This window comes from Piliocolobus tephrosceles, chromosome X, assembly GCF_002776525.5.
Source record: "Piliocolobus tephrosceles isolate RC106 chromosome X, ASM277652v3, whole genome shotgun sequence".
Classification (NCBI taxonomy): Eukaryota; Metazoa; Chordata; class Mammalia; order Primates; family Cercopithecidae; genus Piliocolobus; species Piliocolobus tephrosceles.
Genome location: NC_045455.1, coordinates 93,554,195 through 93,573,924, shown reverse-complemented (window position 1 = coordinate 93,573,924; position 19,730 = coordinate 93,554,195). Strand labels below are relative to the sequence as shown.

Below are 19,730 nucleotides of genomic sequence, written 5' to 3'. Positions count from 1 at the left end.
CTAGCTTGGAAACTGATAGATTTGTAAAGATTTTGTTCCCAATCAGATAAACATAGAAAGAACAGAGAAAAGAAAATGAGGTTGGTTTGAGAAGTGCTGATTTCTATGGTGTCTTCCTCATGTCTGCTGGTTCAATATATAGCTGGAAACAGGGGATTGGGCTCAGCCCATGTGAGCGCTAGCGCTAGGAACAGCAACTGTGAATGCCACGGGGTACATGCAATAGCCCAGAAAAACAGTAGAAAGAACCAAGACTGAGACAGCCCAGAACTAAACCTATATTTAAAGGGCTGAAGGGGCAAGAAACAGGAATGAATATGATCTTGAAACTTAAAGAGTTCAAATGAAGGAGAAAATTTTCATTTATTTTGAAATTATTTCGGCCAGGCACAGTGGCTCACACTTGAAATCCCAGCACTTTGGGTGGCTGAGGCAGGCAAATTACTTGAAGTCAGGAGCTCAAGACCAGCCTGGCCGAAATGGTGAAATCCTGTCTCTACTTAAAATACAAAAATCAGCCGGGCATTGTGGCGGGGCACCTGCAATCCCAGCTACTGGGGAGGCTGAGGCAGGAGAATTGCTGGAACCCGGAAGGCAAAGGTTATAGTAAGATGAGATCCCGCCACTGCACTCCAGCCTGAGTGACCGAGCAAGACTCCATCTCAAATAAAAATAAAATAAAATTAAATTAAAATTAAAAAATGAGACAATAAAATAATTTCTAAATTTAAAAAAAATGGTACATACACAGAGAAAATTAAAATAATGCTAAAAAACTATTAATGAAAAACAGTTCTCCCACTTCCAAGAGGCATTACTTTCAATGTTTTTGTTAGTTTTTCCCCAAAAAAGATATACTTCCCTACTAAAAAAATTTTAAAGCTATATTTATCTGTTTTGAATACATTACTATTTGTCCATGTTACACAAAATCCAAAGATAACTGTAAAAAGCAAGTCTCCCTTCTAAGTGCCCTCCCCAGAGGCAACCACTGTTAAGAAATTTTTACCGCATTCTTCCAGATAAGACATATATAAATATATACACGTTATTTTGCTGTAGAAATGGCAGCATAGTATATGCATTCTTCCATGCCTTGTTTTTTTCACGTTAATAATACATCTCAAAAATCACTTCACATCATTTGTCATAAAGAGCTTCCTTATTCTTTCTTAAGCTGCACTGCATTCCTTTGTATAGATGTATCATAGTTTAAGGAGACCTCAGCTGAAAAGACATTTAATTGTTTTCATTCATTTGCCATTTTAAGAAATGCTGTGAAATCTGTAAAGACAGGAAGCAGTTTAGTGGCTGCCTAGGGCTGAGGCAACCACTAAACTGCTTCCTGTCTTTATAGATTTTATTACTATAAAAATTGCAAAAAAGTGTCACCGACTCAAAGGAAAACAATTTACCTCCCTAAAATGAATATGTTTTTGTTAGAATGTGGGTGAAAATAATTTGGATCACTAAAAGAGGCTCACTACATCCTGTTTAATATACATTTATTTACAAATCAACATGTGTATATGAAAGTAAATTGTAGCCCTATCTGTCCTCTGAGTCATTTATAAAACTCTAACTTGTAAAATTAAAGTATATCTACTTGTCACAAAAAATGAAGTAATTTATTAGAAAGATAGTATCTTAAAGTCTTAAATACATGTTTCAAGGTAGAAAAAAAGACTTACCGTCCAAAATTTTATGAAGTACTCTAAAACTGTTGCCGCCACGAAAAGGCAATATAATAGGGAATACAATAAAAACAGCAGGAAGAATTTGTAATTAGAAAATCCCACACAGTTATTCACCCTGGAAAAATAAAGAAAGCCACATTATAAAAGTAAGACAAATCAAATTCACAGAAATAGAAAGTAGGATGGAGTTGCCAGGGGCTGGTGTGGTGTGGGGAAGGGGAGCTCATTAATGAGAATAAAATTCCAGTTATGCAGGATGAAAAAGTTCTGGAGATTAATTGCACAATAATTTAAACATACTTAACACTACTGAACTGCACCCTAAAAAATGGTTAAGATGGTACACCTTATGGGAATCTCGCTCTGTTGCCCAGGCTGGAGTGCAGCGGCGTAATCTCGGCTCACTGCAACCTCTGCCTCCCAAGTTCAAGCGAGTCTCCTGCCTCAGCCTCCCAAGTAGCTGGCACTACAGGTGCCCACCACAACACCCAGCTAATTTTTGTATTTTTAATAGAGATGGGGTTTCACCATGTTGCCCAGACTGGTCTTGAACTCCTGACCTCTTAGATGTTTTTTAAAACAATTAAAACGTAATAATTTTTAAAAAATAAATTGGGCCGAGTGCAGTGGCTCATGCCTGTAATCCTAGCACTCTGGGAGGCCAAGGCAGGTGGATTACTTGAGTCCAAGAGTGTAAGACCAGCCTGGGCAACATGGCAAAACCCCATCTCTATTAAAAATACAAAAAATTAGCCAGGCGTGGTGGTGCATGCTTGCAGTCCCAGCTGCTTGAGAGACTGAAGTGGAAGAATCACCTGAGCCCAGAAGGTCGAGGCTGCAGTGAGCTAAGATCATGCCACTGTACTCCAGCCTGGGCAACCAGAGACCCTGTTTCAAAAATAAAATAAAATACAACAAAGAAACACAAAAAAAGACAAATCAGAAAACTTAATCATTATTACCTAGAAATGGGTCATCTGGGAAGTTGAGAGTGGTGTCTTAATTGTGAAGGTATGTATTTAATAAATTCTATAAGAATGTGGAATTTTAATGTTAATTCTTAACACATTGTTATTTGGGTTAATGTCAGCAGATATTTTTAATAGAAACCATTTAATATAATTGTGTACATACAAATATATGCATATATGTAAAGAGATCAATCTTAATATCTATGAGTAAGCTGGCCTTCAAAATTTAGGGACACTGAAGTTACTCTAAATTCTCTCTTTCCCACCACCAATGCAATTTCTTCTCTGTTTTTATACATACCAAGGACAGTGATGATCCATCTTAAGAACACATCTAGGAAACAAACAAGCGTAAGAAAATCCATGCAGAAAAATTCTTCTAATTCTAACTTCTCATAACTTTCTTTTACTTGACTTAAAATTTTCCCTTTAGCCGGGCGCGGTGGCTCAAGCCTGTAATCCCAGCACTTTGGGAGGCCGAGACGGGCGGATCATGAGGTCAGGAGATCGAGACCATCCTGGCTAACCCGGTGAAACCCCGTCTCTACTAAAAAATACAAAAAACTAGCCGGGCGAGGTGGCAGGCGCCTGTAGTCCCAGCTACTCGGGAGGCTGAGGCAGGAGAATGGCATAAACCCGGGAGGCGGAGCTTGCAGTGAGCTGAGATCCGGCCACTGCACTCCAGCCTGGGCGACAGAGCGAGACTCCATCCCAAAAAAAAAAAAATTTTTTTCCCTTTACAACTACATCTTAAGAGAATCAACCCAGAAACTAGGTTAGAGATAATTTCTGATGCTTCCACAAAAATGTCCATAGGTAAAAAGTCATGGTTTTTATACTGGGAATTCAGCTGAACATATTCAGCTGCCTTAGACCACATCAAATGATACTGTAATACTTAGATCTGGGCTGGGCACGGTGGCTCATGTGTGTAATTAATTCCAGCACTTTGGAAAGTGGAGGTGGTAGGATCATTTGAGGTCAGGAGTTTAAGACCAGCCTGGCTGACATAGTGAGACCCTGTTCTGAAAAAAACAAAATTCGGATCTTGTGCACAGTACTTGGAACGTAAGATAGATCCAGCTAACAAATTAGCTGAAGGAGATAAAATGCAATACAGATAGCCCATATGTTATTTTAAACATATGAAGGTCATAAAAACAAAAGTTTAGAAGGAAATAAACCAAAATATTAACACTGATGGGCTTGGAGATGGTTATTTTTCCACATTCTCTATCAAATGTTACCCCATGCATAAGCACTACTTTTTTTTGTAATAAGGAAAAAAAAAAAACCAAACCCCACATTTGCCTCCCTACTAGAATATGTGTTCTATATTTATATGAAGTTAGACCGCAGATCATCTTAAATAATATAACAAAATTAGTAATCTAATACTTAGAAAGTTAAGTAACTGTGTTACTAACAGTCACGGATTAGTGAGATTCCCAAACTAGTGATCTTTCCCTCAACATATTATCTCCTTGCATATGCACAAAGACTTATATTAAGCACAAGCACAGACAACATCAAGTTCGAGAAAATTCTATTCACTGGTATAGGAACTGCTATCAAAGATAACTTGTGAGTATATTCCAGCTTTTAGCAATTTTGTCTGCCCTGTATGCACAGCAAATAATGGGAGAGGATGAAGTGTTCTTGTCCAGTGTAAAGCATATAAAATGTTGCTTCCCCTTGCACTCTCCCATCACTCATTTCCAGTGCTAGATAGTAAGCATATGTGTGGGTAACACTTACGAGTCACATGCTGAGCAGTGATGTGCCCGATCAGGTTTAATCAGCTGACATTTTTCACAATATCTGATCGCTACATGAAAGAAGTAAAAGGAAGATGTCGAAGGATGTACAAACTTAACTAATTTGACATTAAAACTTGCTTTTTAAAAAAAATAAACAACTCTGGGTAATTGATAACTAATAATTTTAAAACAATACTGAAATATATTATATTAGAGAGCTTCTCAAATCAAAATGTCAAGAGATAAAAGAGAACATCAGAATGTAATTTGCTCAGCAATTTTTAGATGAAAAGTAGATACAAAGCAAATAAATGACTCATACAAGGTCAAACACCAGGGTGAGGAGGAGAACTAGACCAGAACTCAGGACTTAGTAAGTCCCAAGTCTAGTGTTTCTTTCCATTATACCACAATGCCTATCAATATCAAAATTTAGACTTTTAAGGCATCCCGTGGGATTGTTTTTGAAATTCTGAAATAGCTTTATTAAGAAGAAAAAAAACAAAACACCTTTTATCTGCCATCCATACCCTAGATAAACAATAAAATTGGGAATGCATTTTTGAATAAAAATTCTGAAATGTTTTCCACTGGATCCTAATATATACTACTGTTGCCCAATACACATGTTCATTTAAAACGTATGGAACACCTGCTAGATGCCAGATATTGTTCACTGTTCATGCCTTCATGGACCTTTCATTGTACAGGAAGCAATGGGGAGTAATAATAAACAAGTTAACAAAATAAACAATGTATTAGACAGTGATAGTATAGATAGCAAGGAAAGAAACATTGGGGAATTGTAATTTTAGAAAGATATGAGAAAAATGAAATTGAAAGCAGCAAGTTAGTGAGACAAGTCTATCAGGGAGAAAGAGGTTGCCTTTTTTTGGGGGGGGCGTGTGGGAGCGGACGGAATGTTGCTCCACCGCCCAGGCTGGAGTGCAGTTGCACAATCTCGGCTCACCGCAACATCCGCATCCTGGGTTCAAGCAATTCTCCTGCCTCAGCCTCCCAAGTAGCTGGGACAACAGGTGTGCACCACCATGCCCACGTAATTTTTGTATTTTTAGTACAGACGGGGTTTCACCATATTGGTCAGGCTGGTCTCGAACTCCTGACCTCAGGTGATTCACCCACCTCGGCCTCCCAAAGTGCTGGGATTACAGGCTTGAGCCACTGTGCCTGGCGGGAGAATGAGGATTCTAATCAGAGAATGGCCCCTGAAGTGTGAGTATGCTTGGCTTGTTCAAGGATGAGTGAAGAAGAGTGATGTTCATTACAGCATTGTTTTTACTAAAACACTAGGAATAATTTCAATTATAAAAATAGTTAGCCATCTTATGGTATATCCAGTGAAACACTATGCAGACTTTAACAAAAATTTTCCATACAAAATACATTTATGACTAGGCGCGGTGGCTAACACCTGTAATCCCAGCCATACCCTAGATAAACAATAACATTGGGAATGCATTTTTGAATAAAAATTCTGAAATGTTTTCCACTGGATCCTAATATATACTATTGTATCGTATTTGCGGGGCCAAGGAGGGTGGATCACGAGATCAGGAGATCAAGACCAGCCTGGCCAGTATGGTGAAAGCCCATCTCTACTAAAAATACAAAAATTAGCCAGGTGTGGTGGCGCATGCCTTTAGTCCCAGCTACTCCGGAGGCTGAGGCAGAAAAATCACTTGAACTTGGGAGGCAGCGGTTGCAGTGAGCCAAGATCGTGCTACTGCACTCCAGTCTGGGTGACGGAGCGAGACTCCATCTCAAACAAAACAAAACAAAACATTTATATCTTGTTAAAGAAAAGACAGCAGGCCAAGCATAGTGATAGTGGCTCATGTCTCTAATCCCAGCACTTTGGGAGGCTGAGGCAGGCAGATCACTTGAGCTTAGAAGTTTGAGACCAGCCTGGCCAACATGGTGAAACCCTGTCTCTACTAAAAATACAAAAATTAGCCAGGCGTGGTGGTGCATGCCTGTAATCTCAGCTACTCAGCTGGCGGAGGCAGGAGAATCACTTGAACCCAGGAGGCGGAGGCTGCAATGAGCCAAGATGGCGCCACTGCACTACAGCCTGGGCAACAGTGAGACCCTGTCTCTAAATAAATAAGAAAACAAAACAAAACAAGACAAGACAAGATAGCAGGCCCAAAATGGAATCATTCACGCTAAGGCTCCACTTCACAACCTGAAACCTAAGTTGTTTACTTGTAAGAGCTGAGCTTCTGAGAATACCTGGAGAGAGATGACAGTCAAATCCCATTAAAACAAAATTTTGCTTATGCCCCTACGAGGACAGCAAGTTGGAAATAACCAATCTGCTTTCTGTTCTTTGTTTCCACTTTCTTCAGCCTTTTTCTAAAGCCGACTTCCCCGTCCAGCTCATTGGAGCTCTTTTCTATTTTGTAGACTGCATGAGGCCTAGTTCATAAACTGTTAATAAAAGGCAATTAGATCTTTCAAACTCAATTTATTGAAATTTTGTTTTTTGACAGCCCTAATATGGAAAAATACAAGGACGTTACATGGAAAAAAGCAATTCAGAGCTGGGTGCGGTGGCTCACGCCTATAATCTGAGCACTCTGGGAGACTGAGGCGGGTGGATCATGAGGTCAGGAGATCGAGACCATCCTGGCTAACACAGTGAAACCCAATGTCTACTAAAAAAAATACAAAAAATTAGCCAGGCGTGGTGGCGGGCGCCTGTAGTCCCAGCTACGCGGGAGGCTGAGGCAGGAGAATGGCGTGAACCCGGGAGGCGGAGCTTGCAGTGAGCTGAGATCGTGCCAGGGCACTCCAGCCTGGGCAACACAGTAAGACTCCATCTCAGAAAAAAAAAAAAAGCAATTCAAACAATAGTTAGTATATACAGAGAGTTCCCATCTCCAAAGGGAAAAGAATATATATTTTCATGTTATAACTATATACCCTATCCCAATAAAATGCATCCATTTTCAGATGCCAATTAATACATATAACAGGGAGACAGAGTATATTTTGAAGCAATGTTAGAAGCTATAGCTCATAGAAAGTTGTATCCAGGTAACCAAATTTGTATTAGTTAATATTTAGCTATTTGATTGTCAACTGTATATAGTTCTACAATACTCTGTTATATATAAAACGTTTCTGCTAGGATACACAAGAAAAGGTGATAGCATCTGATGGGTGGTGTCACGGATGAGGTGTGTAGACTCAGTCTTTTTTTTGGTGCCCCTAAAATTTTTTTTTTAAATAATAGGCATGTATTACTTGTATAATGTAAATAAGAATTTCCTTAGAACAAAGGGAATTCACACAAATATCTACTTATTAAATGCTTTTTAACAAAAATAATTTTCATTTATTTAAGCCTTTAAAATATTCATTTAATATGATACAGAGGCAATAAAATACATAATTTCATCAACTTTTCAAATTCATCTAAAAATACAGAGCTACCGTTTTAGAAAGCTCAGCTATTTTTTTCCCCTCTAGCACATTAGGGAAAAAGACACGAGTCACAAGACACCGCATCACATAAGAAAAAGCCAAGCTCTGTCTCGCTCACCTGTCTGGACCAACAGGGAGGAAAAACCTGTTTGCTGCTGCTGCTGGCATCTGGGCCCTTGATTCTGGGTGTGTTGAAATTACAATATGAGTTCTCAGGGTGCCTTTAGTGCACCTGTTTTCTGATTGATGAGAAATGTGGAGGAGGTGCTTAGCCACTAGACTGAAAATCTTCCTTTTCCGCTACTGGGAGCATATTCTGTGACACCCTCTAAGAAGGAAATCTGCACCCCTCTCCTACACTATCACTGAAAATTATTTAGTCCATTTCAGTATTTGTCTAATGATGGAAAAACATGAAGACCTATTCAACTGTAAATGAAAACCTTGTATAGAAAGATAAATGCTACAAATTGTAAAAGCTGAATCCCTCATCACTCTATCGGAAGAGCTAAGTTAAGTTCCTGTTTCCATAATGCTTGGGTGCACCAGCAGGATATGAACTCAGAGCATGCAAATGCACAAAGCTCTTTCAGCCAAAACATTGGAAATGGACTCCATGAGGCAGTGAAAACATCCAATCTAAAATGGAACACCGCTAAGGACCAAGCAGTTAAGGCTGTGCATTCTGATGACTGCAGAATGAGGGAAAGGAAATTAAATTAGATCTTAACTGAAAGCCCAACACTTGACCAGTCATTTCCCCCTGGCAGCTAAAAATCCCTGCTGCCATATATCAAATACTCCTGACTGCCCTTGGCTACACCTACTTACAGCATCTAAGCAACGTGCCTGGCTGGTGGGGCCCTTCTGACTTTTGGGGCCTGGGACATGTTCTCTTTTTCAAACACTGTTTAAGACTCATTTCCCGATCACTCTCGGACTTGATTCTTCTTATACTACTCCTGCACATCTAATTGACTCTAGTTAAGTATTTCAACTGGGTTTCTGTTAGTATACATGTGCCATGGGGGTTTGCTGCACCCATCAACCCGTCATCTACATTAGGTATTTCTCCCAATGCTCTCCCTCCTCTTCCCCTCCACGCCACGACAGACCCCGCTGTGTGATGTTCCCCTCACTGTGCCCACATGATCTCACTGTTCAACTCCCACTTATAAATGAGAACGTGTGGTGTTTGGTTTTCTGCTCCTGTGTTAGTTTGCCAAAAATGATGGGTTCCAGCTTCATCCACGTCCCTGCAAAGGATATGAACTCATTCTTTTTTATGGCTGCATAGTATTCCATGGTGTATATGTGCCACATTTTCTTTATCCAGTCTATCATTGATGGGCATTTGGGTTGGTTCCAAGTCTTTGCTATTGTGAACAGAGCTGCAATAAACATACATGCGCATGTGTCTTTATAGAATGATTTATAATCCTTTGGGTATATACCCAGTAATGGGATTGCTGGGTCAAATGGTATTTCTGGTTCTAGATCTCTGAGGAATTGCTGCACTGTCTTCCACAATTGTTGAGTTAATTTACACTCCCACCAGCAGTGTGAAAGTGTTCCTATTTCTCTGTCGCCCAGGCTGGAGTGCAGTGGCACGATCTTGGATCACTGCAACCTCCGTCTCCTGGGTTCAAGCAATTCTCCTGCCTCAGCCTCTTGAGTAGCTGGGATTACAGGCGCCCATCACCAAGTTCAGCTAATTTTTTTTTTTTTTTTAAAGTAGAGACAGGGTTTCACCATGCTGGTCAGGCTGCTCTCAAACTCCTGACCTCGTGATCCACCTGCCTCGGCTTCCCAAAGTGCTGGGATTATGGGTGTGAGCCACCACACCTGGTTTGTTTCCTGACTTTATAATAATCACCATTCTAACTGGCATGAGATGGTATCTCATTGTGGTTTTGATTTGCATTTCTCTAATGACCAGTGATGATGAGCTTTTTAAAATATGTTTGTTGGTCGCATAAATGTCTTCTTTTGAAAAATGTCTGTTCATATCCTTCGCCCACATTTTGATGAGGTTGTTTTTTTCTTGGAAATGTAAGTTCCTTGTAGATTATGGAGAGTAGCCCTTTGTCAGAGGGATAGATTGCAAAATTTTTCTCCCATTCTGTAGGTTGCCTGTTTACTCTAATGATGATAGCTTCTTTTGCTGTGCAGCTCTTTAGTTTAATTAGATGCCAATTGTCAATTTTGGCTTTTGTTGCAAGTGCTTTTGGTGTTTTAGTCATTAAGTCTTTGCCCATGCATGTATGCTGCATAGTGTTGCCTAGATTTTCTTCTAGGGTTTTTATGGTTTTAGGTCTTACATTTAAATCTTTAATCCAACTTGAGTTAATTTTTGTATAAGGTGTAAGGAATGGATCAGTTTCAGTTTTCTGCATGTGGCTAGCCGGTTTTCCCAACACAATTTATTAAATAGGGAATCCTTTCCCCATTGTTTTTGTCAGGTTTGTCAAAGATCAGATGGTTGTAGATGTGTGGTGTTATTTCTGAGGCCTCTGTTCTGTTCCATTGGTCTATATATCTGTTTTGGCCCAAGTACCATGCTGTTTTCTTTACTGTAGCCTTGTAGTATAGTTTGAAGTCAGGTAACATGATGCCTCCATCTTTGTTCTTTTTGCTTAGGACTGTCTTGGCTATACAGGCTCTTTTTTTGGCTCCATATGAAATTTAAAGTAGTTTTTTCTAATTCTGTGAAGAAAGTCAATGGTAGCTTGATGGGAACAGCACTGAATCTATAAGTTACTTTGGGCAGTATGGCCATTTTCACGATATTGATTCTTCCTAACCATGAGCATGGAACGTTCCTCCATTTGTTTGTGTCCTCTTTTATTTCCTTGAGCAGTGGTTTGTAGTTCTCCTTGAAGAGCTCCTTCACATCCTTTGTAAGCTGTATTCCTAGGTATTTTATTATCTTTGTAGCAACTGTGAGTGGGAGTTCACTCATGATTTGGCTCTCTGTTTGTCTATTATTGCTGTACAGGAATGCTTGTGATTTTTGCACATTGGTTTTGTATCCTGAGACTTTGCTGAAGTTGCTTATCAGCTTAAGGAGTTTTGGGGCTGGGATGATGGGGTTTTCTAAATACACAATCATGTCATCTGCACAGATAATTTAACTTCCTCTCTTCCTATTTGAATACCCTTTATTTCTTTCTCTTGCCTTACTGCCCTGGCCAGAACTTCCAATACTATGTTGAACAGGAGTGGTGAGAGAGCATCCTTATCTTGTGCCAGTTTTCAAAGGGAATGTTTCCAGCTTCTGCCCATTCAGTATGATACTGGCTGTGGGTTTGTCATAAATGGCTCTTACTATTTTGAGATGCGTTCCATCAATACCTAGTTTATTGAGTGTTTCTAGCATGAAGGGGTGTTGAATTTTATTGAAGGCCTTTTCTACATCTATTGAGATAATTATGTGGTTTTTGTCATCGGTTCTATGTGATGGATTACATTTATTGATTTGTGTATGTTGAACCAGTCTTGCATCCCAGGGATGAAGCCCACTTGATCACAGTGGATACGCTTTTTAATGTGCTGCTGGATTCAGTTTACCAGTATTTTATTGAGGATTTTCACACTGATGTTCATCAGGGATATTGGCCTGAAATTTTCTTTTTTTGCCACATCTCTGCCAGGTTTTGTTATGATGATGTTGGCCTCATAAAATGAGTTAGGGAAGAGTCCCCCTTTTTCTATTGTTTGGAATAGTTTCAGAAGGAATGGTACCAGCTCCTCTTTGTACCTCTGGTAAAATCTGGCTGTGAATCCATCTGGTCCTGGGCTTTTTTTGGTTGGTAGGCTATTAATTACTGCCTCAAGTTCAGAACTTGTTATTGGTCAATTCAGGGATTCGACTTCTTCCTGGTTTAGTGTTAGGAGGGTGTATGTGTCCAGGAATTTATCCATTTCTTCTAGATTTTCTAGTTTATCTGTGTAGAGGTGTTTATTGACCTCATTGATCTAATGGTATTCTCTGATGGTAGTTTGTATTTCTGTGGGATCAGTGGTGAATCCCCTTTATCATTTTTTTATTGTGTCTATTTGATTCTTCTTTTTATTCTTTATTAGTCTGGCTAGTGGTCTATTTTGTTAATCTTTAAAAAAAAAAACAGCTCCTGGATTCACTGATTTTTTGAAGGGTTTTTTGTTTCTCTATCTCCTTCAGTTCTGCTCTTAGTTATTTCTTGTCTTCTGCTGGTTTTTTAATTTGTTTGCTCTCCCTTCTCTAGTTCTTTTAATTGTGGTGTTAGGGTGTCAATTTTAGATCTTTCCCACTTTCTCCTGTGGGCATTTAGTAATACAAATTTCCCTCTAAACACTGCTTGAGCTGTGTCCCAGAGATTCTGGTACATTGTGTCTTCGTTCTCATTGGTTTCAAAGAACTTACTTATTTATGCCTTTTGTTATTTACCCAGTAGTCATTCAGGAGCAGGTTGTTCAGTTTCCATGCAGTTGTGTGGTTTTGAGTGAGTTTCTTAATCCCGAGTTCTAATTTGATTGCACTGTGGTCTGAGAGACTGTTTGTTACGATTTATGTTCTTCTGCATTTGCTGAGGAGTGTTTTACTTCCAATTATGTGGTCAATTTTAGAATAAGTACTATGTGGTGCTGAAAGGAATGTAGATTCTGCTGATTTGGGGTGGAGAGTTCTGTAGATGTCTATTAGGTCCCCTTGGTCTAGAGCTGTGTTCAAGTCCTGAACATCCTTGTTATTTTTCTGTCTCATTGATCTAATATTAACAGTGGGGAATTAAAGTCTCCCATTATTATTGTGCAGGAGTCTAAGTCTCTTTGTACGTCTCTAAGAACTTGCTTTATGAATACCGGGTGCATATACAGTTAAGATAGTTAGCTCTTCTTGTTGCATTGATCGCTTTACCGTTATGTAATGCCCTTCTTTGTCTTTTTTGATCTTTGTTGGTTTAAAGTGTTTTATCAGAGACTAGGATTGCAACTCATGCTTTTTTAGTTTCTATTTGCTTGGTAAATCTTCCTTCATCCCTTTATTTTGAGCCTGTGTGTGTCTTTGCACGTGAGATGGGTCTCCTGAATACAGCACACTGATGGGTTTTGACTCTTTGTCCAATTTGCCAGTCTGTGTCTTTTAATTGAGGCATTTAGCCCATTTACATTTAAGGTTAATATTGTTATGTGTGAATCTGATCCTGTCATTATACTGCTAGCTGGTTATTTTGCCCATCAGCTGTTGCAGATTCTTTGTAATATTGATGGTCTTTACATTTTAGTACATCTTTGCAGTGGCGGGTACCAGTTTTTCCTTTCCATATATAGTGCTTCCTTCAGGAGCTCTTGTAAGGCAGGCCTGGTGGTGACAAAATCCCTCGGCATTTGCTTGTCTATAAAGGGTTTTATTTCTCCTTCACTTATGAAGCTTAGTTTGGCTGGATATGAAATTCTGGGTTGAAAATTCTTTGCTTTAAGAATGTTGAATATAGGCCCCCACTCTCTTCTGGCTGGCAGGGTTTCTGCAGAGAGATCTGGTGTTAGTCTGATGGGCTTCCCTTTGTGGGTAACCCAACCTTTCTCTCTGGCCACCCTTACCATTTTTTCCTTCATTTCAACCTTGGGGAATCTGATGATTATGTATCTTGGAGTTGCTCTTCTTGAGGAGTATCTTTGCGGTATTCTTTATTTCCTGAATTTGAATGTTGGCCTGTTTTGCTAGGTTGGGGAAGTTGTCCTGGATAATATCCTGAAGTGTGTTTTCCAACTTAGTTCCATTCTCCCTGTCACTTTGAGGTACACCAATCAAACATAGGTTTGGACTTTTCACATAGTCCTGTATTTCTTGGAGGTTTTGTTCATTCCTTTTCATTCTTTTTTCTCTAATCTCGTCTTCATGCTTTATTTCATTAAGTTGATCTTCAATCACTGATATCCTTTCTTCTGCTTGATCGATCCAGCTATTGATACTTGTGTATGCTTCACAAAGTTCTCATGTTGTGTTTTTCAGCTCCATCAAGTCAGATGTTCTTCTCTAAACTGGTTATTCTAGTTAGCAGTTCCTGTATGCTTATATCAAGGTTCTTAGCTTCCTTGCATTTGGTTAGAACATGCTCCTTTAGCTCAGCGGAATTTATTATCCACCTTCTGAAGCCTACTACTGTCAATTTGTCAAATTCATTCTCGGTCCAGTTTTGTTCCCTTTCTGGCGAGGAGTTGTGACCCTTTAGAGGAGGAGAGGCATTCTGGTTTTCGAATTTTCAGCCTCTTTGTGCTGGTTTTTCCTCATCTTCATGGATTTATCTACCTTTGGTCTTTCATGTTGGTGACTTTCGGATGGGGTTTTTCTGTGGTCATCCTTTTTGTTGATGTTGATGCTACTGCTTTCTGTTTGTTAGTTTTCCTTCTAACAGTCAGGCCCCTCTTCTGTAGGTCTTCTGAAGTTCGCTGGAAGTCTACTCCAGACTCTGTTTGCCTGGGTATTACCAGTGGAGGCTGCAGAGCAGCAAAGACTGCTGCCTGCTCTTTCCTCTGGAAGCTTCCTCCAGAGGGGCATCCGCCAGAGGTCAGCTGCAGCTCTCCTGCATGAGGTGTCTCCCAGTCAGGAGGCATGGGGGTCAGCAACCCACTTGAGGCAGTCTGTCCCTTAGCAGAGCTCGAGTGCTGTGCTGGGAGATCAGCTGCTCTCTTCAGAGCCAGCAGACAGGAAGGTTTAAGTCTGCTGAAGCTGCGCCCACAGCTGCCTCTTCTCCCAGTGCTCTGTCCCAGGGAGATGGGAGTTTTATCTATAAGCCCCTGAGGGGGCTGCTGCCTTTCTTTCGGAGATGCCCTACCCAGAGAGGAGGAAATCAAGAGAGGCAGTCTGGCTACAGTGCCTTTGCAGAGCTGTGGTGGGCTCTGCCCAGCTGGAACTTCTGGCAGCTTTGTTTACACTATGAGGGGGGAAATCCGCCTACTCAAGCCTCAGTAATGGCGGAAGCTCCTCCTCCCACCAAGCTCCAGCGTCCCAGGTCAACTTCAGACTGCTGTGCTGGCAGCGAGAATTTCAAGCCAGTGGATCTTAGCTTGCTGGGGTCTGTGGAAGTGGCATCTGCTGAGCAAGACCACTCAGCTCCCTGGCTTCAGCCCCCTTTCCAGGAGAATGAACGGCTCTGTCTTGCTCCATGACAAGTGCCACTGGGATATGAAAAAAACTCCTGTAGCTAGCTCAGTGTCTGCCCAAATGGCCACCCAGTTTTGTGCTTGAAACCCAGGGCCCTGGTGGTGGAGGCACCCGAGGGAATCTCCTAGTCTGTGGGTTGCGAAGACCGTGGGAAAAGCAAAGCATCTGGGCCGAATAGCACCGTCCCTCACAGCACAGTCCCTCATGGCTTCCCTCGGCTAGGGGAGGGAGTTCCCTGACCCCTTGTGCTTCCTGGGTAAGGCGACGCCCCACCCTGCTTCTGCTCGCCCTCTGTGGGCTTCACCCACTGTCTAACCAGTCCCAATGAGATGAACCAGGTACCTCAGTTGGAAATGCAGAAATCACCTGCCTTCTGCGTTGGTCTCACTGGGAGCTGCAGACTGGAGCTGTTCCTATTTGGCCATCTTGCCCTGACTGACCGAGTATGTTATGTTTTATTGAGGGCCTTCTATAACACCTTGCTTGGGTTAGACACTAGGGAGGTAAAACCATGTAATGTTGAAAAAGTAGAGCTATAAAGGACCTTAGAGATTTCCTAGTTCAATCTCTCCATTTTACAGATAAAAGACACCCAGGCCGGGCACGGTGGCTCAAGCCTGTAATCCCAGCACTTTGGGAGGCCGAGACGGGCGGATCACGAGGTCAGGAGATCGAGACCATCCTGGCTAACACGGCAAAACCCCATCTCTACTAAAAATACAAAAAACTAGCTGGGCGAGGTGGTGGGCACCTGTAGTCCCAGCTACTCAGGAGGCTGAGGCAGGAGAATGGCGTAAACCCGGGAGGCGGAGCTTGCAGTGAGCTGAGATCCGGCCACTGCACTGCAGCCGGGGCGACAGAGCAAGACTCCGTCAAAAAAAAAAAAAGACACCCAAAGGTTAGACAGTCATCTGTCGAAGGTTGAATGGCTAGGCAAGTGGTAACATCAGGAATGAATATCTTTTCTCTTTCCCCTGCCCTTCTCCGCTCAACATTCTGACATTGCAAAGGCTGTGAAATTCCCTAGGCTCTGAGATGGGATTAAACCAAACACACCTTGTAGGAAAAGGAGGCTTGATGACTGAGCAGACTGAACTCAAAAGTAGCAATCAAAGGAAACCTGAGTTTCTAGGGTGGCTAGAAGAATGATGGTGCCAAGGATAGAAATAGAGCTGAGTCTGGGTGACAGTAGTTTTTCATTGACAAATATTTAAGAGTTTCTACCAGGTGATACATTAGATGCAGGGAATATAAAAGTGAACAAGGCAGACTTTTCTGCTCTCCCAAGAGCAGAAGGCTGCTCCCCCAAGAGTTTAGGTTTTAAATGATGAATCCAGTATTGTAGGAGCTTAAAGCTTTGGATAAGAGGCCATTCAAATACAGCTATCCTTTGGAAGCTGCAAATACACGAGGGGAGCTCTAGTGAGAGCGAGAAATGCTGAATTGAAGGGCACATGCCAAGGTAAATGATGAAGGCTTGATGGTGATGACTGGATGCTCCAGGCAGAGGTCTGCAGCTCCCTCCTCTGACATAACAGGAAGGGCGCTGCATCCCAGGGTGCAGCTAGATCACAGACCACTCCGTAGACGTGCAATCCCTGTATGCAGCTGCAAATCTACCCCTGTGTCTGGCACACAAGAAAGCATTTGGAATGCAGGTGAGTGCTAGTATGCTAATATCCTTCAATCTGCTGTAATTTCTATTAAGAAGGTAACTAATTCCTGACAACTATTAAAAAAAACAAATTATGCAGCACAATAAGCAAACGATCACAATATTATGGTATTAGAATTCCAAGGCTAAAAGTAACAGTTGAAAGGACAGTACAGAAAAAATGGGGTAAGGCACCACTGTGAAGTTAAGACATAGGAGAAAACAACAAATGGGGGATGAAGAACAATCATACAAGTATACAAACACAGAAGTATAAAACTACAGAAAAACACAAAGAGGAAAGTGTTTCAAGAAGACAGAATGACAAAACGCCACTGATCCTGGTAGGGAGAATGAAAGCCCGCTGCCTGGAATTCACTAGAAGGAAGTGAGGCCCTGGATATAGACAACCTAAAAGACCTATAATCAAAGGCAAATGGAATAAAATAATAGGCCAGGCATGGTGGCTCACGCCTGTAATCCCAGCACTTTGGGAGGCCAAAGCGGGCGGATCACTTGAGGCTAGGAATTCGAGACCAGCCTGGCCAACCCATCTCTACTAAAAATACAAAAATACAAAAGTTAGCCAAGTGTGGTGGCATGTGCCTGTAATACCAGCTACTCAGGAGGCTGAGGCAGGAGATCGCTTGAACCCCGGGGGTGGAAGCTGCAGTGAGCTGAGATTGCACCATTGCACTCAAGCCTGGGCAACAGAGTGAGACTCCATTTCCGAAAAAAAAGAAAAAAGAAAAAATTACTGGAAATTTATTATTCTATGCAAAGAGCTATATACTAAGTACTTTACATCTATTGTCTCTTTTAATACTTCCACTAACTCAGCCATGTAAATATTATTATCCTTACCTTAAAACGAAAAAGTGCTTAGAAAGTTTAAGTGACTTGCACTGTATTAGTAAGGGAAAAGCTAGGGTTTGATCTGTAATCCACGTTTTCATTCTATACTATAATATATTAGTTATGCAAAAAGGACAGGCAGTCGAATATCCCCGCCTAAAATCTTGTAGACACTTTAGGCTGGGCACGGTGGCTCAAGCCTGTAATCCCAGCACTTTGGGAGGCCGAGACGGGCGGATCACGAGGTCGGGAGATCAAGACCATCCTGGCTAACCCGGTGAAACCCCGTCTCTACTAAAAAATACAAAAAACTAGCCGGGCGAGGTGGCGGGCGCTTGTAGTCCCAGCTACTCCGGAGGGTGAGGCAGGAGAATGGCGGGAACCCGGGAGGCGGAGCTTGCAGTGAGCTGAGATCCGGCCACTGCACTCCAGCCTGGGCGACAGAGCAAGACTCCGTCTCAAAAAACAAAAATCTTGTAGACACTTTAAATTTTCTTGAGTCACCGTTTGTACACAGCTACACAAAGGTAATTTCCCATTGGAGTTTAGAAACTTAGTGGGTTGAAGAGGCAGAGCACCTGGACTAAGACTCCTGTGGTTTTTTATACTAGCTGTATGACTTGGGACAAGTTACTTAGCCTCACTGGGTCTTAGTTTACTCATCCATAAAATGGAAACTATAGTCTACACCTCATAAGGTTGTTGTGAGGTCTGAATAAGTTCGCACACGTAAACAGAATAACTGTTAAGCTGCAATCATTACCCGGTGTTTAAACCAATGAATGAGGTATATAATATACAAAACAATTTCCTAAAAAACAAAAAACAAAATTAAAAAAATAAACAAAATCAAACAATTCCCTGTATTTAAATGGCCGCCACGCATAGCCTCTTCCCTGTCATAAGATTACAGCCTAGAACAGGAAGCTGCTGTTACGGTCGTGGATCTCAGCGGAGGCATCAGTACACAGGAAACGCCGAGGGCTTTGGAACTAGACAAACCTGAGTTCACAGCCTGACTCTCAGAATATTAGCCTCATGCATCTGAACAACTTTCTTCCTATTTGTGTCTTTTTCTGTTCCCCATTCTTAGCACACTATTAGATTTTTTTTTTATTACTCAGTGATGACACACCATACTCAAATTCAGACCTCCAAATGACAGTTTACTAAGAATAATAATTAAAATTTTTAGCCATGAAAGTTGAGTTGGGGGAAAAACAAGTACAGAAGAGATTCGTATTAAAGTGAGCCCCTTAAACAATTTATATTGATGTTTTTATCTATTTATCTATTTCTGCATCTGAAATACCACAACAAGAAAACAGGAAAGTCTTGTTGCTACAGATATTATTTATGGCAATCACAGTATCCATTTAATAGTCAAACCATGCAAATATATCCTGGCAGGAATAAGCATATTTTTAAAATCATTAGAAAAGGAACACTTATTCTTTATCTTACTTTTTGAAGCTGATGTAGTATAGATAGGTAAAGCTCTTGCTGCTCTTCTCAAAATTTCTTGTTGTCTTTCTTGGCTGAATTCTTTTTCATAACGTTCCTTTTCAGAATTGGACAAGTAGAACTATAAAAGAAAAGAGGACTATTCAATTTTTTAAATCCCATGATGTTAATTATCATGTTCAGAAAAAGTTTTATCTGGAACAGAAAAAGAAAACCAAAAACTATTTTATGAAGACAAAACTTGTCTTCAAACTTAACTGCTAAGTAGATAAATCAGGACATTTTAACAAAAACTACACACCTTTGGCATAGAAAATATTTGCCCTCCACACCAGATGGCAAAGAACATGAACTAAATATTTTTCCATCTTTGTTTTTCACAAATAAAATTAAATTTCTACACAAGAAAGGCTTAATATATAGTCTCCATTAGTAAAAATTTTAGTTGTTTAAAAGTTACTGTCAAGAGATTTTTAATTTTTGGAAGAATGTCCAAAGATTTATTTGCTTTGGGTGAAAGGCTAAATCACAGCCATGGGGTCCCACTAATTTCTAGCCAAATGTCTCAAGAAGGGCCATGAGTCATTTAAAAAAAAAACAAAACAAAAAACATTTTTAGCTTTTAAAAAGCTAACCAATAGGACGACTTTCACCAGAATTATGACAGACTGTCAAGGCAAGCGTAGTGGCCTTTTCAAGGACAGCGTCCTTTATAGAGCTGTGTTTTTTTTTTTT

At 40.8% G+C, this 19,730-nt stretch overlaps 1 protein-coding gene across 8 annotated transcripts in view; it reads right to left on the bottom strand.

Annotated features, from left to right (window-relative positions):
- Window positions 1-19,730, bottom strand: part of ZDHHC20 (zinc finger DHHC-type palmitoyltransferase 20) — an 89,983-nt gene that overhangs the window by 25,433 nt on the left and 44,820 nt on the right. For all 8 annotated transcript variants that reach the window (XR_002726064.3, XR_002726062.3, XR_002726061.3 and 5 more), the window contains exons 4-7: window positions 18,996-19,116; window positions 4,427-4,496; window positions 2,970-3,002; window positions 1,692-1,812 (exon numbers count right to left, since the gene is read on the bottom strand). Coding sequence is in view for 4 of the 8 variants with exons in the window: in XM_023190652.3 (XP_023046420.1) it covers window positions 1,692-1,812; window positions 2,970-3,002; window positions 4,427-4,496; window positions 18,996-19,116 (345 nt within the window). In the remaining 4 variants the exon portion in view is untranslated. The remainder of the gene's footprint in view (window positions 1-1,691; window positions 1,813-2,969; window positions 3,003-4,426; window positions 4,497-18,995; window positions 19,117-19,730) is intronic.